The sequence below is a fragment of the Heptranchias perlo genome, chromosome 23, assembly GCF_035084215.1.
Source record: "Heptranchias perlo isolate sHepPer1 chromosome 23, sHepPer1.hap1, whole genome shotgun sequence".
NCBI lineage: Eukaryota > Metazoa > Chordata > Chondrichthyes > Hexanchiformes > Hexanchidae > Heptranchias > Heptranchias perlo.
The window spans coordinates 43,756,914-43,780,726 of record NC_090347.1 but is presented as its reverse complement, the minus strand read 5'-3'; the positions used below and the strand labels follow the sequence as shown (position 1 = coordinate 43,780,726).

Sequence of the window (23,813 nt, the reverse complement as noted above, 5' to 3'; positions counted from 1 at the left end):
TAAGGAGTAGCATGGCAGTAAATACCCTCATAAAGGGTAATAAGTAGGAGACTGCAATAGTATTTGAACTGATGTATATTAACGAGTAATATATTGAATTAATTCTTGTGCCAGGGATGCATGGTGGGAATTAGCTTATCAACAATTTAAACTAGCAAGTGACGTGCAGGACGGGCTGTCGTACACTGCATTAAAACCTTTCATTTGTTATACTGCACACATGTTTGCAGTCAGAAAGCTGGAGACTCTTCGGGTGGTACCCAAGTGATCTTGTCTAACCATTTCTTACTAGGGATTGCCTCCACACACTAGTCTGTCAGTTTCGCTCACTATTACATATTGAAACTGCCCAACTTTTCATGTACAGCCATCAGACAGGAGACTTTTCATCCCATAATATTGGCTTGGATTTGAACCCACGGCCCCCACTAAAATATGTTTTTTTCTTAGTTGAAGAAGTTCCATCAACTCCTTATTTGTCCACGTGCAGCACTGTGCTGGCTGCTGGTCAGATGTAGTGGTGGTTTTCAAACTTGGCTATGTGGGGTCTGCACTGGATTCCCAGAGAATCCACAATATGTAATCTGAAATCCGGAGGCAGATCGACATTCCAGTCTTTCTGTTGCCAAAATGAAGACAATTTCGGCAGCTATCTTTTTTTGGAAGCTTTAGGGGGCAAGGGGATTCAAGGGAGGAAGACTTGAAAATCTGAGATGGTATTTATCTCAAATGCTGCCAGCTCAGCTACACCTGCAGCAATAGAGTCTCGTACACAACCTTTCTTGTGTTTGTTTCTGTCGCTTCAATTGAATCCTTGAGATTCTGTTGAGAAAGCAGGCATTAAATGCAGAGTTTATGAAGCCACATTCTTAAAGCAGCATCAGTTACTGCAGCGGAATAGTCCAGTCACTTCACTGAGCTGGCCCCAATGAATATTCCAACATTGCCCTTTACTCCAGTATGAATGTAAACGGCCTCTTCTATAAATGCAATATTGTCCATGTTGCATTAAGTTTGATTTGCTTTGCACTGACATGCTGTAAATATGTTGGGTTCAAAGGGAGTGAGTGAGTATGGGGGTCTAATGTCAGCCTGGGTGTGAAGCTGTGGAGTGAGGGAGGAGGGTTTGATGAGAGGGTTGTCCTATGAGGCGAGATTGAGTAGAATGGGCCTATAACTCTCTGGACTTTTGAAGAATGAGAGGTGATCTCATTGAAACATATAAGATTCTGAGGGGACTTGACAGGGTAGATGCTGAGAGGTTGTTTCCCCTGGCTGGAGAGTCCAGAACTAGGGGTCATAATCTCAGGATAAGGGGTCGGCCATTTAAGACTGAGATGAGAAGGAATTTCTTTACTCGGAGGGTTGTGAATCTTTGGAATTCTCTACCACAGAGGGCTGTGGATGCTGAGTCATTGAGTATATTCAAGGCCGAGATAGATTTCTGGACTCTAAGGGAATCAAGGGATATGGGGATCGGGCGGGAAAGTGGAGTTGAGGTTGAACATCAGCCATGATCTGATTGAATGGCGGAGCAGGCTCGAGGGGCCGAATGGCCTACTCCTGCTCCTATTTCTTATGTTCTAAGTGTTGAAAGGTTAATGTGAGTGGTTGGGTTGGCTGCTTTCTTTACCTGGTCGGGTGGTAGTCGGGCGGGAGTCAGTCAGATGGTGTACTTTCGTGTGGATGAATAGAATATGGGACATGCTGTAAAGGAAGGGATTTGTATTTATATAGTGCCTTTCACAACCTCAGGACGTCCCGAAGTGCTTTACAACGAATGAAGTACTTTTTGAAGTGCAGTCGTTGTTGTAATGTAGAGAAAAGCATCAGCCAATTTGGATACAGCAAGGTCCCACAAACAGCAATGAGATACATGACCAAATAATTGTTTTTTAGTGATGTTAGTTGAGGGATAAATATTGGCAAGGACCCTGGGAGAACTCTCCTGTAGGGATGAAGAACTGACTGGTGAGTATCATCGTAGCGGGCTGTGAATTTAAAAAGTACCCAATAGTTTCAAAAAAGTAGAAGTGGGTAAACTACTAGAAGTTAATATACTGAAAGATGTATTTTTACTAGATGGTCATGTATCAAGGGGAAATGTGCACTTTTTGGCGGTGATTGTGTAAAAGTGTATTACTGATCATTTATGCTAGTAGCACTGGATGCCAAACTTGTGTTTTAACTGTTTTGCCTTTCTCCTTTTTCTGCGGCATTTGCCACTGCCGACTGCTGCATCAGACACGAGAACATTGTCTCCACATGTTGGAGGAGGCACTGACCAAGAATAAACAGCTGGGAGCAGCAAAGCCCGAGTGGTAGGTAAAGTATGCACACATGGCTATAATTCTACACAACAACTTGCATTTATATAGCGCCTTTAACGTAGTGAAACGTCCCAAGGCACTTCACAGGAGCGTAATCATAAAATAACTGACACCAAGCCAAAGAAGGAGACATTAGGTCAGGTGACCAAAAGCTTGGTCGAAGAGGTAGGTTTTAAGGACGGTCTTAAAGGAGGAGAGAGAGGCAGAGAGGTTTTGGGAGGGAATTCCAGAGTTTAGGGCGTAGACATCTGAAGGCACGGTCACCAATGGTGGGGCAAAGGCAGAACACACAAACTATTCTTTCCTAAATGCCTTTATACTTTCATTAGTTTGCACTATAACCTAACTTCTACTCATTAAGACATAAGGATCTAATGTCCACGAGGTCTTTGCATGTGTATATTGCCAATTGTGCCCTCTCTCAAGTATTTGGATTAACACAGCTGATCCTTAGACATGCACTGATACTCTTCTCCTCTCTCATTAATAGGGCTGACCCTCACTCATGTGCTGTAGAGATGGAATATGAAGCTTTCAAAATCACCAAGATGGCTAACTTATACAAGGCACTGGTGCTGAGAAAGGTGGGTAAACAAAATGATGCATTGTTGGGGACCGACTACATTTTCATAGTGTGACTTTTAAGTATATTTACATAATTAAACATGGTGATCAACAGCCAAGCATTTTGTTGTTGAAACAAAGGGAGGGGGCAGCAGTATGAGTAGTTTAAAAAGAATTCAGAACCTGTAGCAGTCCAGTAGTATTATATTTAGAAGAGGGTTACAATGAGATCCTTAGAATGACAGACTGTTCTAACTGAGCCTTATAATGGGATGGGATGTAAACAGTTATAACTGGGGACCTTGTAATGAGAGTAGGATATGCAACACAATATTTTAACTAAGGGCTTTATAATAAGTGTGAGAGAATATTAAAATGAGTGTGCCTCTGCTGGTTTTAGTGCTGTTTAATTACTTCCTCCGTTTAATACCAATCATGGGGAAGTAAGTGGAATCTGTCATCAGAGATAGTGACTGAGCGCTTGGACAGGTATCAGTTGATCAGAGAGTAGCATTGATTTGTGAAGGTAGGTCATGTCTGACTAATTTAGTTGAATTTTTTTGAGGTGGATAGGGGAGCGTCTATGGATGTTGCCTATGTGGACTTCCAGAAGACATTTGATAAGGTTCCGCACAAGAGATAGTTAGCAAAAATGAGAACACATGGAATTGGAGGTAACCTTGTAATTTGGTAATTGGTTGAGAGGTAGAAGATAGAGAGTAGGGATAAAGGGTTCATTCTCTGATTGGCAGGATGTGATAAGTGGTGTTACCCAGAGATCTGTACTGGGCATCAACATTTCACCATATATATTAATAACATGGATAACGGAATAGAGAGTTGTATATTCAAGTTTGCGGATGACATTTAGTTAGGAGGCACAGTAAGTTGTGTGGATGGGAGAAGGAAGTTACTGAGGGACATAGACAAACTAAGTGAGTGGGCAAAACTATGGCAGATGGAGTTCAATGTGGGGTAGTGTGAGGTCATCGAGAAAGACAAATCGGAATGTTTTCTTAATGGTGAGACTAGGAGCTTTGGAGGAGCCCATGTACACAAATCACTAAAAGCTAGTGCACAGGTACAAAAAGTAATCAAAAAGGATAATGGCATGTTGACCTTTATCTTGAGGGGATTGGAATTCAAAAGTGAGGAAGTGATGCTTCATCTGTACAGAGCCTTGGTTAGGCCCCATCTCTCCTGTACTGTGTTCAGTTTTGGGCAGGGAACCTCAGAAAAGGTATACTGGCCTTGGAGAGGATACAGCAAAGATTAACCAGAATAATACCTGGGCTTAAAGGGTGAAATTATGAGGACAGGTTGCATAAACTTGGCTTAGATTTGCTTGAGTTTAGAAGTTTGAGGGGTGATCTAATCGAGGTTTTTAAAATGACAAAGGGATTCAGTAGGGTAGAAACTATTTGCTCTGGTGGGAGAACGGGGGCATAATCTTAAAATTAGAGCTAGGCTATTTAAGAGTGAAATCAGGAAGCACTTTGTCACACAAAAGGGAATGGAAATCTAAAATTCGCTCCCCCAAAAGGCTGTAGATACTGGGTCAATTGAAATTCTCAAGACTAAGATCGATTGATTTTTGTTAGGTAAGGGTATCAAGGGATATGGAGCAAGGGCTGCGAAATGGAGTTGAGGTACAGATCAGCCATGATCTAATTGAATGGCAGAAGAGGCTCAAGGGGCTGAATAGTCTATTCCTGTTCCTATGTTACTTGTTGCTTCTTTCATACCAGGTTGCAGAGATTAATAAGTGGACCCAAAATGGGCCGTTGCACCCACAATTGACAGAAATGGAAACTACAGCATCAACAGTGGCAACAGCAGACAGTGACAAAGACAGTGAAACATTTATTTCCGCATCACAGCTCTATTCTGTGAGTACATTTCTTGTCTCTTAGTGCAGGAGTATAACCCCCTCTGTCTTCTCTAATGTATCTGGGGTGGGGGGGATTTAAGACCTCATGACACACCGCCTGCTTCCTGAAAATTCACTCTGCTAAACTCATCACAATCTTCTATTCTAACTCATTCTTTCGCAGGATTTCAAAACTGTGGACACTTCCCTTAGTCTTTCCTTCCTCCTGCAATCTACAGGCTTTTATAACCCCAGCTTGGCATCATCTAATCACTACTTCCTGATTTACTTCATCTTCTCTTTTACTCTTCGTAACCCTGATGGTGTTCCACAACATGGCCCTTGACCTTTCCACTTACATATTTCCATTTTGAAGAAAGGGCAAAGTCTTTTTTATGAATGTGGTGTGACTTTATCCCTCATACTATTTTGAAATTACTATTTATATATTTGTTGAAAAGTGTAGCTCTATCCCAACCAGCTCCAATTCCTTTCAGATCAGATGGTGAGAGGTGCAGCATGGACACTGTTGCACATGCTGCCTGGGGTAGATAGTTGTGTTTGGCCTATTTGCTTGTAAAATGGTAGCATTGCTGGGGTAAAAGGAACAGTACTCCTCTTGGAATTTTAAAGGCACACTTAAGATGCAAACACCGCTAATTGTAAATAGTATGTAGAACTGGAAATTAGAAACACCACACTAATATGGCAGATTATTCCTATTCCCTTAGGCTGTATGATATTTTTTCATTAAACTGTTCCTCCTTTCTGTTTCTTTCTCCCCCCAGTGAGGCAATCCTGCCACATTCCCACTAATGCTAGTTGCCGAGCTTGAGGTGCTAGCTGCTGGAATGTGAACGGGTGCCCTTTACCCTATGTGCATGTGACTGATCTTAAGCCATTGACTTCTGTGGTGAGAGAATCTGGCTGACCTCGAGTCGCCGTACTGTGAGCGTCACTGACCTCGAGTCGCCGTACTGTGAGCGTCACTGACCTCGAGTCGCCGTACTGTGAGCGTCACTGACCTCGAGTCGCCGTACTGTGAGCGTCACTGACCTCGAGTCGCCGTACTGTGAGCGTCACTGACCTCGAGTCGCCGTACTGTGAGCGTCACTGACCTCGAGTCGCCGTACTGTGAGCGTCACTGACCTCGAGTCGCCGTACTGTGAGCGTCACTGACCTCGAGTCGCTATACCATAAATACCAGACAGGTGCTGATCTATTTCTGTGTTTTGCAGTTCAAACGAAAGCGTGTTGGAGTAGTAGGTCAGAGTTCATCCAGCCCATTCCAGACTGCAGGAGAGATGCTGAAGAACTCTGTGCTAGTGTACAGTGGGCAGAGGAATTGTGCTAGCTTAGAGGGTCCGGTATACCACTTAAACAGAGCTGGAAAGAACGAAGATACGAGATCTCAGGATGTCACAAAACCCTCTGGAGACAGTAATGAGAGAACAGGTCAGTCCTCGCCTATCCATGCCAGTCCCAGCAAGAAGAAACCCACTAAAAAGCAACAGCTGGCAGAGAGTGCCAAGAAGGACTCACAGAATATTACCAAATTCTTTCAGCAGAGCAAATCTAAAGAGGTAGCAGAGGCTTCACCCGAGGGCCACGGTGACGACTGCAGCAACCTTGTTAATGATGCACAGCAAGGGGATAATAACAGAAAAGGATCCTCTTCCATTTGGACCCCATCTGGAGAAGTGGAATATTTTCCAGATCTGGATAAAGTGATTAAGACTGTAAATGTGGAAACGGTAAAGAAAGGTTTGCAGTGCTGTCATCACGTGGAGGAAAAGACAAGGTAACTCTCAAAGCTGAGCAATGCTGGTGTCCCATTACCTCTCGCTGCCTGCCTACTGACTTTCTATAATGTTCATCAAAGTGAAGGATGTTCGTGCTGGGGAATGGACTACTCTCCATTTTAGGCACCCAGTGTGAGCATCAAGCTTTCCTCTACTTTGCCCTAATAATGTGCGTCAGCATCAACTGCTAAAGACTTTGCTAAAGAAATTGGACCATTTCCCACATCAGCTGTCCATCCTGTGGCTTTTCTAAGTGAGATTGGTATTAGGACAATTTTTTGCTGTGTAACTGGATTGGGGCTGCTCAAATGTATTTCATGAGACTCTTACAGGCGGTAGATGAGTCTTTCATCCAATGAGTCTGTGCTGGATTTGAACCCAGGTCCCAGTGGTGAAAGGGCAGTGTCTAGCACACTGCACCACTCACTCTTCTTAATGGTGGATCTAATCTCTAATTTTTTTTCTAGCATTTATGCAGCCAATAATAAGTTGTACAGTAAGATGACCCTCTAGACAATAGTTTACCCTCACTGGTTTGTTTCTTACGTGCACCCTGGGTTTTTTGTAGTGGATTAGTGTTACACAGAGACCTACTCAGTCATCAAGCTATTCAGAAATGATGACACAAAAGTAGAACAATCTTGTTGCAAAGACAGTGACATGAAACATGCTTGCAACACAGCCCAGCAGCCATAATACTCGTGCAACCTCTCAAATCTAGGTGCCTCTTCCCCTGCCCATGTTTTGATCTGCTCACAACCTCGCTGGCCAAGCTGCGTATGCAACATGCCTGGAAATGGCATTTTAAACAAATGTTAATCCAATGAAGAAAGAAAAAGTTCTTTCTTTCATCATATACAATGCATATTGTATTTTCTCTTGTTTTTCGTGTTAATTCTCCCCTCCCGTGTCCTGAAGGTATTATCTGTTTGCTGGGTTAGTTACATGGTATTGCTCCCAAATGCCAGTGAGAGTCAGTAACACATTTAAGTAGCATCACAGCTGAGCCTGATCTGGTCATCATTTGAGTTCACACCAGTGGACTTGCAAGCAGGGGTCACTGGATAGGGATCAAGAGTGAGAGCCCTGACCCTGCTGCCCTCTCCCAGCCCAAAGGGGTTGAGGTCAACTGTAGCCCCTCTAGTATGACCGTTGGTTGTGCCATAGCTAGCTTCTTGGGTTCAGTGGTATCAATCGCTCCCGTAAGTGGATCCTGTGTCCCCTTACACGCCAGAGTAGACTCACTATCCAATATCTATTTATAGGATAGTGTAACACAAGAGTGTAACCCCTTCTGATCTGAACTGGATATTCATGTCTTTTGTGTGTACCTGCACATACCACTCCAATCTTTCTGAAGGTGGCTCAAGAAAACACCTGGTAAGACAAGGCCAGATACGAATTGTTCAGATGCCTTACAGAAAGTGAACATATAAAGCAAATACAAGTTATGCTTCCCTACATCAGTGGGTCATCTTCCTTGACTTAAGCAAAATAACTCCCAGCTAACCTCCTGCTTCCTTCTGAGCCTGGCCAAAGCTTGCTTTTGCAGCTTTCTATTTAAAACCTGACTGCCTGTGTCTCTGTCTCTGTTTTTATCGCCATGTTCACAGCCAGAAGGAAAGGCCTGCCAGACCGCCCCCACCAAGTGTCTAGGACCAGAGACTTCCATGCGCACCCAGTATGAGGTGTTTATTGATTGCCAAGACAGGTTAAGGAGTCGCTTATCATTTAGACTTTGGAGTAACAACATCAAACCATACCTCATTACAATTTTAACCACCTATCATGTAGGTGCATTCTTTTCCCTAAACCTGGGTGAATGAACTTTGCTTTAAAAATGTAACATTTAAAATTAACTCTTTTCCAAATCCTTTTTGTGGAAGAGTGGTCAAAAAACCAGAAACATTACAAGCCACCCTAACTGAAATCAGCTAACTCACCACAGGCTGGGGATCAAGCTGAGAATCTTCTGCTCTGTATGGTTTGGTACTACAGCGGTAATACACTTTCAGGAAAGGGAAAACAACAGAGGAAAGACCACTGCCAACCACACCTACGCTTGTCAAAAAGATGGACTATAAAGGCATCACTGGTGAAGCACTAATCTCATACAGGCCAGAAAACTCCAGGTTCAGTTCTGCTTGTGCTGAGTTAATTTGATCTCAACCAAGCAGCAGTTAGAGGCTAAAACTGGCTTCAGTTGCCTCTGGACTAGCTAGGAGAAAAATCACCAAAGGTTTCAAGAAGGGAGAGAAGGGTAAACCGGGTAACTATAGACCAGTTAGCCTAACATCAGTTGTGGGCAAACTCTTGACAATCCATAAATCAAGGTGAAATTAGCGATCAATTAGAAATGCATGGGTTAAACAAGGACAGTCTCAAAGAGTGGTGTGGGAGATAGGGGTTGCAACTTATGGGCCACTGGCACCAGTACTGGGGAAAGAGGAAGCTGTTCCGTTGGGACGGGCTGGGACCAGCGTCCTGGTGAATTGAATAACTAGGGATTTAAACTAAAAAAAAAGTGGGGGGAACGGGTCAGGTGAGGGGAAATTTAGAAATCTAATGAGAAAAGTCAAGGCAGCAGAGCAGTGTAGTGATTTGGGTAAAGATAAACAGAGTGCGGCAGGAAGGGACAGAGAGTTTACCAATAATAGTGCATCAGCAAATAAGGTCAAAGCAGGAAAAAATGGTAGAGCCAAAACTAAAGGCTCTTTATCTGAATGCACAGAGCATTTGTTAGAAGATAGATGAATTAGTTGCACAAATAGAGATAAATGGGTTTGATTTAATAGCCATTACAGAGACATGGTTGCAAAGTGACTGAGGTTGGGAACTAAATATTCCAGGGTACACGACGTTTAGAAAAGACAGGCAGAATGGAAAAGGAGGGGGTGTAGCCCTAATAATAAAGGACGACATAAGGACAGTGGTGAGAAAGGATCTTGGCTCGGAAGATCAGGAAGTAGAATCTATATGGGTGGAAATGAGAAATAACAAGGGGCAAAAAACACTGGTGGGAGTAGTTTATAAGTCCCCTAATAGTAGCTATACCGTTGGACAGAGGATTAATCATGAAATAATAGGAGCTTGTACCAAAGGTAATGCAGTAATCGTGGGGGACTTTAATCTTCATTGTAGACAGGGCAAATCAAATTGGCAAAGGTAGTCTGGAGGACGAGTTCATGGAATGCATTCAAGATGGTTTCCTAGAACAATACGTCATGGAACCAACCAGGGAATAGGCTATTTTAGATCTTGTATTGTGTAATGAGACAGGGTTAATTAGTAATCTCACAGTAAAGGATCCTCTGGGAAAGAGTGATCATAATATGATAGAATTTCACATTGAGTTTGAGAGTGAAGTACTTAAGTCAGAAACTAGAGTCTTAAACTTAAATAAAGCCAATTACATAAGTATGAGGGGCGAGTTGGCTAAGGTAGATTGGGAAATTAGATTAAAGGGTATGCTGGTTGATAAGTAATGGCAAACATTTAAAGAAATATTTCAATATTCTCAACAAACACACATTCCATTGAGAAATAAAAACCCCACGGGAAAAGTGATCCATCCGTGGCTAACTAAAGAAGTTAAGGAGAGTATTAGATTAAAAGAAGAGGCCTATAATGTTGCGAAGAAGTGTAGTAAGCCTGAGATTTGGGAGAGTTTTAGAATCCAGCAAAGGACGACCAAAAAATTGATAAAAAGGGAGAAAATAGAATATGAAAGTAAACTAGCAAGAAATATAAAATTGGATTGTAAGAGCTTCTACAAGTATGTAAAAAGGAAGAGAGTAGCAAAAGTAAACTTTGGTCCTTTAGAGGCTAAGACAGGAGAAATTATAATGGGGAATCAGGAAATGGCAGATGCGTTAAACAAATACTTTGTATCTGTCTTCATAGTAGAAGACACAAAAAGCATACCGGAAATAGTGGGGAACCAAGGGGCAAATGAGAGTGAGGAACTTAAAGTCATTAATATCGGTAGAGAAAAAGTACTTGAGAAACTAATGGGTCTAAAAGCCAATGAATCCCCTGGACCTGATGGCCTACATCTGTGGGTTCTAAAAGTGGTGGCTGCAGAGATAGTGGATGCATTGGTTATGATCTTCCAAAATTCCCTAGATTCCAGAATGGTCCCAGTGGATTGGAAGGTAGCAAACGTAACCCTGCTATTCAAGAAAGGAGGGAGAGAGAAAATTGGGAACTACAGGCTAGTTAGCCTGACATCAGTCATTGTGAAAATGCTGGAATCCATTATGAAGGAAGTGGTAACAGGGCACTTAGAATATCATAATATGATTAGACAGAGTCAACATGGTTTTATGAAAGGGAAATCATGTTTGACAAATTAGTTTTTTGAGGATATAGCTACCAGGGTAGATAAAGGAGAACCAGTGGATGTAGTATATTTAGATTTTCAAAAGGCATTTGATAAAGTGCCACATAAAAGGTTGTTATGCAAGCTAAGGGCTCATTGGGTTGGGGGTAACATCATTGATAGAGGATTGGTTAACAGACAGAAAACAGAGTGTAGGGATAAACAGGTCATTTTCAGGTTGGCAGGTTGTAATTAGTGGGGTGCCGCAAGGATCTGTGCTTGGGCCTCAGCTATTTACAATCTATATTAATGACTTAGATGAAGGGACCGAGTGTAATGTATTCAAGTTTGCTGATGATACAAAGCTAGGTGGGAAAGTATGCTGTGAGGAGGACACAGAGTCTGCAAAGGGATATAGACAGGTTAAGTGAGTGGGCAAGAAAATGGCATATGGAGTATAATGTGGGAAAATGTGAGGTTATTCACTTTGGTAGGAAGAATAGAAAAACAGAATATTTTTTAAATGGTGAGAAACTATTAAATATTGGTGTTCAGAGAGACTTGAGTGTCCTTGTACAAGAAACACAAAAAGTTAGCATGCAGATACAACAAACAATTAGGAAAGCAAATGGCGCGTTGGCCTTTATTGCAAGGGGGTTGGAGTACAAGAGTAAGGAAGTCTTACTACAGTTGTACAGGGCTTTGGTGAGGCCTCATCTGGAATACTGTGTACCATTTTGGTCTCCTCATCTAAGGAAGGATATACTTACCTTAGAGGCGGTGCAACGAAGGTTCACTAGATTAATTGCTGGGATGAGAGGGTTGTCCTATGAGGAGAGGTTGAGTAGAATGGGCCTATACTCTCTAGTGTTTAGAAGAATGAGAGGTAATCTCATTGAAACATATAAGATTTTGAGGGGGCTTGACAGGGTAGATGCTGAGAGGTTGTTTCCCCTGGCTGGAGAGTCTAGAACTCGGGCATAGTCTCAGGATAAGGGGTCGGCCATTTAAGACTGAGATGAGGAGGAATTTCTTCGCTCTGAGGGTTGTGAATCTTTGGAATTCTCTACCCCAGAGGGCTGTGGATGCTAAGTCGTTGAGTATATTCAAGGCCGAGATAGATTTCTGGACTCTAAGGGAATCAAGGGATATGGGGATCGGGCAGGAAAGTGGAGTTGAGGTTGAAGATCAGCCATGATCTGATTGAATGGCGGACCAGACTTTGAGGGGCCGTATGGCCTACTCCTGCTCCTATTTGTTATGTTCTTAGACAGTCAAAGGCAAATTGTATTTTACAAATGTAAGTTTTTTTTTGAAGAAATGACCAATTGGATAGATAAAGGGAATGCAACAGATGTACTGTATATAGATTTTCAGAAGGAGTTCGATAAGGTGTCTCAAGGCCTTTATAAAAATTCACGCGTATGGAATAAGGATATGTCGGAGCTTCGATAGAAAGTTTGTTTCCTGTCTGTTAACTAAGAGTTAGGATAAAAGGGTATTCCTTAGATTGGAGAAGGATTGGAAGTGGTGTGCCCCAAGGATCAGTGCTTGGTCTACTTTTGTTTTCAGTTGGACTTCGGTATAGGAAACACATTTCAAACTTTGCTGACAAAGCAAAAGTAGGAGGTTTGGCAAACAGTGAGCAGGACTGTAAAAGACTTCAGGAACACAGGCAGAATAGTAAAATGGGCAGGCAGGTGGCGGATGCATTTTAATGTGTATATGTGATTTTGAGAGGAAAAATAAGGAATGGGAGTATGCACTCAATGGAAAGGCAATGAAGGGTGTGGATGACCATGGGGTTTAAATTACATAAATTCAATGAACATGCTCGTGTAGGTAGTTAAAGCCATAAAAAAAGCCAACAGCATTTTGGGTTTTATAAATGGGGCATAGAGTACAAGAGTGAAGAAGTAACGATAAATTTGAACAAAATATTTGTTAGGCCAGTTAGAGTACTGTGTGCCCATAATGAAAAGGACATTAGGATAAAAGAGAGCGTACAACATAGATTCACCAGGATGCACCAGGGATGGGAAAATATAGCAATGAGGGGAGACTTGAAATAAAAGGACTATTTTCAGCGGAGCAGAAAGGCTTTGAGAAGATTTAATAAAGGTTTTTAAAACTATGAAGGGTTTTAATAAGGATTAGTTACTTCATCTGGCTGAGGTCAGTGATGAGGGGTCAATTTAAAACTGCTACTAAGACAGTGAAGAGAGGAGTTAGGAGATATTTCTTTACGCAGCAAGTTGGGAGCATGGAATATCTGCCACACAGACCATTGCATCTTTTAGGGGTAAAGTGGATAGATATTTGAAGCAGAGAAAGATTATAGCTATGGGAAGATAACGGAGCAGTGAGATTGTTTGGATTACTCTAGCAGAGAGCCAGCACAGACAAAGTGGGCTGAATAGCCTCTTTCCATGCTATAAACTTCTATGGTTCCCACTTCTTATGCTACCCAGCTCCCCTCATGGAAAGTACATATGTGGATGAGGACCGGATCAAACTTGTATGTGATGCATTCCATGATTAAGTAGATTGCCAAACATCGCAGTCTAGGCTCAGACATGAAGAATGGCCATTTGAGGTATCGAAAGGCAATCGGCACCTATGGAACTGTACCCCAGCAGAAGTCAGCACTTTCTCCAATTTTATTTCCTCCTCTCTGTTGAAAGTAAAAGAGGAAATACCAGTGTTATCTGGTACTAGGTGGGCTTCATTCCCAAAGCTTACATTGCTTCTTGAAAAATGCCCGGTGCCAGAGTAGGTTTGAGAAAAGTGCAGTCTATCTCTTTTCTTCATTGCTCAGTGGTTCCCTGAACCACAACTAATACTGTGGAGCCCTTCAGTATGTTATATTTTCACAACCATGTGCATTGGGTCACTACCACGATACTCACAAACACAGTGTAAGCTTGCAAAATCTACTGTGCATGTTTACAGCATTCCCAAGACTATTCCCACAACATAGCAACTACCAGGAAAATGTATGTTTAAAATCCATGTATGTTTGAAAGACCGGGGAGCATGATGCCCGGAGGCACAAGGCATCTGGAGCACTGCGTTCAGTTTCGAACCTAAGGAAACTTATTTTGGCTTCGAAAGGGACACAGCGCAGATTCACCAGAACTATACCAGAGCTTGAAGGGATAAATTATGAGGAAAGGTTGAATAAATTTAGCTTTTATTCTTTTGAGTTTGGACAGTTGAGGGTTGATCTAATTGAGGATCTTTAAAATAGTAAAGGGATTTGATAGGATTAATACAAACTATTTGCTCTGGTGGGGGAACAAGGGAGCATAATAAAATTAGAGCTAGGCCATTTAGGGGTGAAATCAGGAAGCACTTCTTCACACAAAGGGTAGCGGAAATCTAGAACACTCTTCCCCGAAAAGTCTATGAATTCCAAGACAGAGATCGATAGATTTTGATAGATGGGTAAGGGTATCAAAGGATATGGAGCAAAGGCGGGTAAAATGAGTTGAGGAACAGGTTCGAAGGGCTGACTGGTCTACTTCTGTTTTTATACCAGAAAAGTACAGAACACTGGGAGATTGAATACATACAGGGAAGGACTGTGACTGGTTTGAATGTTGCTATTGTGCATGACCCATGATATTGTCCTTGATGTGTATTGTTATTTTACCCAGTGACAGACTCAGGAACATAGGGAAAGTTGCTGGTGGGAAAATGCTGGATGATGCATGCAGCCAAGTGTGGGAAGCTGTCCAATCTGCTGGTGAGAGGAGATTGGCAACAGACGAGGTGAGTCACCTAAGTGTTTGTTACTCTCACTCTGACTTGTGTGTTTACGTGCCTTGATTTATCACCTATATTCTTTCAGGGATCACGGGCACTGGACCTGAAACGACAGCGAACCAGCATCAATTCCTCCATCTTGTGCACACCTGATATTAAGGGCACTCAGATCAAGAAGAAGGTGACCTTTGACCCCTTATTTCAGTTATGTAAAGAGGAAAGCGCCAAGGTGCCTCCACCTGCGTCGAAGGGAGGACAACTGAAACAGACAGCAGACATCGTTGTCAAGTGCCTGACCCCTTTTTACAAGGAGGGAAGGTTTGCTTCTAAGGTAAAATTCAGCTGCTGGTGCAATCAGAATAGGACATCCCAGGCCCCTAGTTCTTAATTTGTGACTAGCAGATCTCCTGTGGCATTGCTTGTAGCGGATACGCTATTGATTTGTTCACCTTTAGTCAATTGTATATTTGATTGGTGATTTGACAGATAAGTCCTCATTTCAGTCAATCTTAAATGGTTCATGTGTTTGCATTCCCACAGGAGTTATTTAAAGCCTTTGCTCGACACCTTTCTCATTTACTGGCTGTTGAAGAGAAATTAGTGAAGAAAAACGGTAAGAGAAGCCTCCACCTTCGATTGTGGTCTGTTGTGTCCTGGGCGATGGGGTACACCATCACTCTAAGATACGAGAGCAATCCTGCTCTTGGAGTGCACAGTAAGCTTCTCTCCAGATAAAACAACGCCCAGCATGATCAGAATAATGTTTGGGAGGGGTGTGTGTAAGGTATTTGAGTTAAGCTGTGACCGTTTGACAAGAGGGCATAAGTTCAAACTGATGTCAGGACGTTCTTTAAAGAATGATCAACATGTCGATGGACTTCTGGATAGGGAAGTGGAGGCGAAAACTCTGGAATCAGAGCCAGGTGGATGCTGTGATGGGGGGAGCTACAGTTTTTATTCTGGACAGATGAGCTAGTAGAGACCAAATGCCTTTCTTCATCTATCTTGTGATTTACAGATGCAGACAATCCCAACAATCTTTAAAAGCATTGCATCAAGTCCCTTCTGATATATTTTTCTGCCTTCCTCTTCCGAAGATCCTAGCTCTTGCTTGTGCGTGACTCTATGGATACCCAGTACCTTTCCCAGACATCCACTCTTCATGTGTCAGCAGGTTCTTTGATTTAATCGAAGATGTTGATTCTTAAATTAACCATACTATTTTGTCATGTTAAAACTCTTAAGCATATGCAAGTTTAGCTTTCACTAATGTATGCATTTAGCCGGTTATATTCCTGTAATTGTCTGCTAGTTTGTTCCCTATTCACATATGGTATAGGGGGCATCATAGCCAAACCCAATCCTGCCTTCGCCCACCACCTGCACTTCAAGCAGGGATCATTGACTAAAGGTCAAGAACAGGAACCCATGCTGATTCTTTTGTTCTTCCTAGCACAGGTGCACTCAGGCTAATTATAACACACCTAACTACCAGAGTCCCCTCTGATTTATAAAGTTTAAAACGTAAGAAACAGGACTGGTAAAGACCAGTTGACCTGTTGATCCTGTCTTGGCATGGTGTAACTTCTTCACCCCATCATTCCCATCTCCCCTTCCCACCCACACATCCACGAAATGTCTTGGGAGAGACACAAAATCTTCGGCCAATTTAGGAAAGAATTCTGGGAAATTCCTCTCTAACTTTCCCCCCAATGGCGATCAAACAAGCTGCAGGAGACCACAGTCACCCCCAATGACCCACCTACTTTCTATAGGCAGATGTGTTAACCACCCTCAGGAACTCATCCAGCTCCTTTTGAGTCCACACTCACTGTACGTGCCGCCAACTTGTTCCAGAGGTCAACGATTCTCTGCGAAAACAAGTACAGCCTGCCATCTAGTTCTGTGAGTACGAGACTTATACTTGTATCCCCTAGTCTTCCCTAGACTTTCTATGTTGAATAGTCAATCCACTTTCATTATTATAAGTACCTCAATCAAATCTCCTTGAAGTTGACGCATTTCTAGAGTAGAAATCCCCAGCACTCAGCCAATCCTGGTTTCTGTTTACCATTATGTGGTTATGCACAGTCCCAGGCATATATTGGTATGCCTGTCCTCTGGTAGATAGAGGTATCCTATACTGTATGTTGCAAATTTGTTGTAGTATTATACCATTCCTTGTTATGTAAAACTATTTTGCCATTCCCTGATATGCAGTACTATCCTATCCCCTCATTTCCTCCTCTTTGATATTCTATTCTGTGGTTGCTTTTAATGTTTAGCAATATTGATGCACTCCTTAGTATCTACAGTAGTGATATCCCAAACTTCTGTTCCCTGGCTTTGCCTCATTTTGATTCTGGAGTTGTTTCTATTGCCACGTTTGAAGAATGTTTATTTTGCAGTTAGGACTGAGTGAATTGTGAGGCACTGATAGAATTAGTGTTTGAGAGAAACTAAAGTCAGTTTTAATTACAGCCCTGTCATACCCACTCAACCCCAAAGGGAGGGAGCAGATAAGCGGCAGAGGCGTGTTATAACGCAACTTACATTATTTTAATGTCTTTACCATAGCAAAAAGACATTTCACAGTCAGATCCAAGCAGGAAGGAAATGAGAGGAGATGGCCAAAAACATAGTCAGGGATTTTGAGGAGGTTTTTGAAGGTAAGGAGGGATGAAGCAAGGCGGGAAGATTTGGGGAAGGAGCTCCAGAGTTGTTTGGGTCTACTCAAACCCTATCAATTATGTCAGTAATTTTAAAATGCTTGACTGATGCCACTGGAGAGGAAGGTTTTTGACCATGGCCTGCAAGTTTATTTTTGAGGAACCTGAACCCACAATTAAATACTTGAGACTTGTATTGACATCTCTACTCTAAAATATCTTTCTAGTGTATGGTGACTGTATTGGTTGAACAATTTACATTAAGTAATATGCCACATATTTACTAGTTTATAGTATTTGATCATTTACTCGGTTAGAGTGATAGAATATATATTTACTGGGGTTTGATTTAGTAGGTTTGTGTCTTTCTATTGCTGTCCATCATGCTCTCTTAGATTGTTTCTAGCTGTCAGTCTTCCTGTCTCTGTGTCTCTGTCTTATCCTTGTGGCTCTGACTGTGTCTCACTCCTGTCTCTTTCCCACTGATTGTCTGGATCACTCACTTTCTGACCCTGCCGTACTCGGCAGCTCTCACTCTGGCTCACATTCCTACTGTCACTCAGGTTTGTGACTCTGATTTTCTACCAGGGGAATCCAAATTAGGTTCTGTGATAAGTTTGGGGGTGAATGGGAAAAATGGAACAGTCAACTGCAACTCAGTCCCAGGGAGAGCTGAGGTGAAAAATTACACATTTAATCATTTACTTATGAACAGATGTTGAATATCTAGATTTCTCTTATTTCTTCTACAATGTCCCCCAGGCAACTGCATTTTTGAGTAGTGTTTTAAACTCGTTTCATCTTGATCTTTTTCAGTAAAAGAAGAAGCCCAGCGACTAATCCATGGCTTCTTTAAAAGCTGCAGGAGGTGTGAGAGTGAGGATGATTGGAGAAGCCTGAACTCATCATAGCCATTTTTTTGTACTTGGCACTATTTAGGAGCTATGTACTTTCTGTTTATATTCAGTTTGAATGTTGGATACATGCTTCAGTGCTATAGAGCCACTTATTCTCAGGTATGACAACATAGATCAGAGCTGATCTCTGTGATTGGAAAAAAGCCATTTAACTGCCTTCTCTATGCAAACTCTTTGTAAAATACTCCATGCCTGGTGAGCATGGATTAATTTAATTTATAGGATTATTATTGTTCTGTTTTAAGTAGTGAGGGAATGGGACAGGCTTTACCAAAATAAAGTTTTTCTAAACAACTCTGTTGTCTAGATTTATTGAGTGATGCTGCTCTTACCCTGAGTAAGATCACAAGTTGGGTTCAGATGAAGAAGGCTTGATTTCATCCTTCAAGAATACAAACTCCCTTCTCTTTTAAATGGGATCTTTTATGCCTATGTGAATGGCAGATAGGGCCTTAGTTTAATGTCTCAGCCAAAGGACAGCACCTCATGGGTGGTATGAAGCTGGGCTGTGTGAATGCATACTTTACCTCATACTAGTAAATCACCACAGATCGAATTTACTTCATACACGACCAGCTACGGCTGTTTCCCAAATTGTGGTATTACCTATCCTCTGGACAGGAACCTCCTGTGGATTACCAGATATCAACATATCAGGGAAGACCCATGGACTTCAGAGCTTGGTAGCAGTTCCTCCTTTCAGTGGTACATTATTAATGATAAGGTTTATCATGAAATGCTCATAAAATTTAAGCAAAACCAGCAAGCTGAGGACATTCTTTCTCCTAAATTATTTCCCCAGGACTTGACCAGGTTTGGGTTGAAGCAATAGTTCCCTTTGAAACAAGAACAACTTTTTGACAGGTTCATTCTTCTTCATTCCACATCCTTCATACACTAACAGTATAGCCTAGATTGGTGGGTCTGGAGAAACTGATCAGTACACAAATGAAAATGTCATCTTGATATTCGAGAGGTGATGCCACATTCTATAAAGACCCAGAAGCTGCATCATAGCGGGCCAGTTCCTCTTTCCCCAGCTGTAGGTTCTTTGCTCGTATCAGACCTCTCATCGCCAAAAGTTTGGAACAAGGACTCTAGCCTCTCTACAGAAGTAGGTCAGATTAGTCAGACAGCGTAAACTTATCAGGCTTGTCCTTTTTATCACAAACATACAAAAAAGGAAAACTTCAGGATTTAACACCAGCAGTCAATCCTCACTGTACATCCTATATATCGACCAGCAATCAATCATATGAGCACAGAAAGCAGGCAAAAACAAACAAGAACATTAGAATAGAGGGGCTAAGGCACAGAATAGAATTTTACACACAATATGCCCAATTGGGCTGTCATTATACAGCACACCCTTCGGCGGTGACCCACGCAATACACGCCTGCATCAAAACAAGTGGTTCCATACTTGGGTCAGCATGTCTGCACTAAGATCAACCATGTGCTTTAAATACTGTGTAAAATTCAATAGACATTCACAATTGTTGATGCTCATTATTGTATAAAATATTTGTCCAAACATGCTACTGTGCCTTGTCAAAGACTCAGCAGACCCTTGTATAACACATCAGTTGATAAGAGGCCCTGACACTCCTCAGGACAGTACTGCTAAGGCAACTGCTGTGCTCATCAACATTGGGTATCCTTTGGACTATTTTCCAACAGGCTTATTCAAAAATGTACATGTTCTCCTGAGGGAAGGCCAGTTTTGTACTCCCAGCATTCCTTTACTTTTCTAAGTATGGTTTCTGTCCATTGCATTTCCACTGGGTGCTCCTTCTCTCTCCAAATACTTTGAGGAAACTGAGCACAGAAAGCAGGCTAAAACAATGGTTCATTTTGAAACAATAACCACAATATTTCCATCCATAGCAGTGTAGACTATACCCACAGCCAGTGAAAACCATTGGCCCACTTTAGAATATACTCATCCACCTACATGAGATTGGGAATAGGACTCCCCTAAGTGGGGAGCAGGAGGATGGTGACAAATTGACCAAAGTCAAATTATTAGATCAAAACTCCAAACATAAAGGTGTTTTACACAAGAGTTGACCAGGGCCTCAATATGTGTGGCTCCAAAGGTCCTGGACCTGGATCTCGTGGGCATCAGTGAGCATTTTCAGCAGATTTCTTGTAGCTGCATCCACTTGGTTTACAGTCACACAGGTCTGGGCTGACTACACAAATCATATGTAAGCAATCTTACAACACCAGGTTATAGTCCAACAGTTTTATTTGAAAACATTATTTGTACACCCCAGTCCATCACCGGCATCTCCACATCATACACAAATCATGTAAACCTAAAAATAGACTGAGCACTTAGCATCCACCAAGATTTTGCAGACTCTGTATAACACACCAGTCACAGATTCAATGGATCTGCTTTCCTAGCATAGGAAATCCTACCTGTCCAGAAGCTTCATCTCAACCCTCCCAAGCAAGAATAAAACAAATGGATTAGTGAATTTATCAGCAAGAAAATATTCAGGTTAGGGTGGTATACCTCAGGCCCATGGGGCAGGATTTCCCCACCAAAGGGCTACACAACCACAGGTAATTACTAAAATAGATTGATGCATTTTCCAAAGTCAGCTATTGCACCTGAACAGCATTCCATACCCTGGACTCAGCATCATGACCCATGGCTTTTAGTATATTACTCCATAGAGTGGGATGGATGCATTTAACATAATTTTAGCTTCAGCAGCATCAATTAGAACTAGCTTTGGATGGGAAAGATATTTTTGGAGTTGGTGAAAGAAATGGTGGAATATTTTAACAAAAAAACAGCAAAACACAGTTACCAAGTCAGGGATGGTTATGGAAAGCAAGACTCATTTTAAGGTTCCATGACCTCCCCTCCACCAGCTCAATGAACCAAGCAAGTTACTACCAGGCCCAGCTCAGCTGCAGCCTTTTCAAAGCACCACCTGGATTTTACTGGCATCATGCCCTAGAGTGTCCCTCTCATTTTTGAACAATAGCCAAGGCATGCCAGGTATGCTCCCATGTATCCAGGTCACTTCAAGCCTTCCAACAAGTATGAGGTGAATATTCTCTTCACACCTGCAGGAGTTTGTGGCCATATGGGGAAATATTGCTATAGTGTATGAATTCTAAGAACTATCAGAAAAAGTTGCCTTCTCCATTTCACAAGCAACTGACATTCTGTGGCTTGGTCAGATTCATAAGAAGAACCAGGACCTATGATAATGTGTTTAGCAGGCTGGTATTTTGGTGTGTAAAAAAATAACCAGTAACAAATGTGATTTTGAGCAGCAGATAGCCAAATGGATGATTGGTTGCATCTCACACATCTACTATTTATTAATTGATCAAAAGAGTAATAGGTATATTCATTACAATGGACTGATGCAGTTGTGTCAGGGCCTGCCTAATTAGTTACAGAATACAGCGTGGGAGCCAAGCTATGCCAGTGCCACTACTCAAAGGATGGCAATCAAACCCTGTGGTACAGATCGACCTGAAATGTAGAATGTATGTGATTTTATTTTTGATTGAACAGTAGCACAAAGCATACTACCTCTGAGCGCAGGCTGACACTGGCTCCCTGCCCCCCAAAACATTAATTTAAAATCCTTGGTCTCCTTCAGATTCTACCCATAGCGTCGTGCCAACATTATCTATGTAACTTCTCCAGCTTTACATCCCCTCCCTGCACTATTTGGTCTTCTGACCCTGGTCTTTTGTGCATGTCCTCTTCGTCCCACCACTGACGTCAAAGTCTTCAGCCATCTCGGCCCTACTCTCTGGAATATCCTGCCCAAACTCCTTCGACTCTCCACTTTTATAAACCTTCACAAAACCTATTTTTTAACCAAGCTTTTGGTCACCTCTGCTTATGCTTTCAACGTGGCTCAGCACCTGTTGCTTTACTCCTTTAGCTATTTCTACCCCCCATGTAATTCACCTACTATATTAAAGGCACTATATAAATACACATTTTATTGATACGTATGTTTGTGTTACTTTCCAATCAGAAAAAAAATCATGCTCGCTCTTTACTTCAGATCGATCTGTAGCACATGGCTTGACTGCCATCCCTTGAGTAGGGCCACTGACATGGCTTGGCTCCCAGGCTGCATTCTCGAATAGTTAACAAGTTGATGAGAGAATTATCTGATGGCGGCCATTCGTTGCCTCTGGGTTCCTTGTGCGAACGTACCTTACTGACAGGCCCAAGCCACGGTACTGAAAATACCTGACAAACAATGACAGAAAGTTTCGCCTTTCGGCCCTCACATTTGGGTTGATGCCGGCCCTTGGGATCCCGTGCTCTACCACGAGGCCACATGCCGATTTTCAGTCCGTTCGCTTCACATTTAAGCTTCCCGCCTACAGCGCTTGGCACACGACATCAGCGCGCCTGCGCACGATGCGGGAACCATAGCAATGCGCACGCGCAGATATCGGGCGGGAATGGCGGTTAAAGCGGAGGAGTCAGCGCGAGTGGACCTCGGTACGGTCGCTTGGCAACATCGAGAGGCCGTTGTAAGTTGCAGCCATTTGTCTTATTTTAAATAACTTTAGGTTTTTTTTAATATAAGTCTCTGTTGTGCCTCCTCAGCACAACTGACTACCGTGGGTGTGAGTTATAGGATTTTACCGCACGGCCTTTCCGTTACCCAAAGCCTCCAGTAGCAAATACAACAACAACAAATACTTACATTAACATAGTAAAACGTCCCAAGGCGCTTCACAGGAGCGTTATCAAACAAAATCTGACACCGAGCCACATAAGGAGGTATTAGGACAGGTAACCAAAAGCTTGGTCAAAGAGGTAGGTTTTAAGGAGCGTTTTAAACAACACCTCACAGCTAGGGCAATGCTGTGGCCACTCCCCTTTTATTATCTCTTATTATACAATCGAAGGAAGGGTACAGTCACAGACGCTGTCCCCAGTTCAGTACCGGTGGTCGATTCTCGTAGAAGACGGCGAGGGCCTCAGCCTGCTCATGACCGAGAATGTCCACTGACATTCTCCCTCCTCTGCCCGTGGAGTGCTTGTGTTTGATGAAAGCATTGATTCATTTCGCAGTTACATTAGAGGTTCTGCCGTGGTCGGATCTTGTGTCCTTTGTGTCACGAGGAGGACTGCTGTGAAATCTCATCCAGAATTATTGCGATCGTGTGGCAGATTTCCTTGGCCTGGGGAAACATAATGTCACCTGTCAAAATTTTGGTTCCTACTATAACCCCTCACCTCCGCCGTCTGAAGGTGCTGACTCTATCAGTAGTATGGCTCCACAGATGTGGGGCGCTCTCCAGTACTTCATCCAAGTGACAATTCTTCATGTAAGAGCCTTGGCAGTTGGGGGCTGGATTATCTTGAATTCACCCCAGAAAGGTCAAGAAGTGATTTCTATCCAACCGCCGCAGTGACTCTAGCCCAGATTCCTCTTTGGGCCATGTTAAATTTGCAGGGAGGGCTCCTAGCAGGACCTCAGCCACCAAAGGGGAGCCAGAGGCTGCTGAGGGGGAAGATACTGCAGTGCTGAAGCAGGACACCCATTGCAACACCAGAAGAGGC

At 42.6% G+C, this 23,813-nt stretch overlaps 2 protein-coding genes across 5 annotated transcripts in view; one reads left to right on the top strand and one right to left on the bottom strand.

Moving 5' to 3' along the window:
• Positions 1 to 18,535, top strand: part of recql5 (RecQ helicase-like 5) — a 112,842-nt gene extending 94,307 nt beyond the window's left edge. For 2 of the 4 annotated variants that reach the window (XM_068004386.1, XM_068004387.1), the window contains 8 exons: positions 2,245 to 2,321; positions 2,821 to 2,914; positions 4,643 to 4,783; positions 6,003 to 6,565; positions 14,547 to 14,661; positions 14,741 to 14,986; positions 15,196 to 15,268; positions 18,141 to 18,535. In XM_068004386.1, the coding sequence (XP_067860487.1) occupies positions 2,245 to 2,321; positions 2,821 to 2,914; positions 4,643 to 4,783; positions 6,003 to 6,565; positions 14,547 to 14,661; positions 14,741 to 14,986; positions 15,196 to 15,268; positions 18,141 to 18,235 (1,404 nt within the window). In that variant the 3' untranslated portion in view covers positions 18,236 to 18,535. Of the gene's footprint in view, positions 1 to 2,244; positions 2,322 to 2,820; positions 2,915 to 4,642; positions 4,784 to 6,002; positions 6,566 to 14,546; positions 14,662 to 14,740; positions 14,987 to 15,195; positions 15,269 to 18,140 lie in introns of those variants that run through there. The other 2 variants (XM_068004390.1, XM_068004388.1) reach the window with 2 other exon arrangements.
• Positions 18,536 to 20,474: 1,939 nt separating this feature from the next.
• The window catches only part of LOC137341328 (unconventional myosin-XVB-like), a 372,666-nt gene continuing 369,327 nt past the window's right edge, over positions 20,475 to 23,813 (bottom strand). The window contains exon 67 of the mRNA XM_068004452.1: positions 20,475 to 23,431. Coding sequence (XP_067860553.1) covers positions 23,366 to 23,431 — 66 coding nt within the window. The 3' untranslated portion in view covers positions 20,475 to 23,365. The remainder of the gene's footprint in view (positions 23,432 to 23,813) is intronic.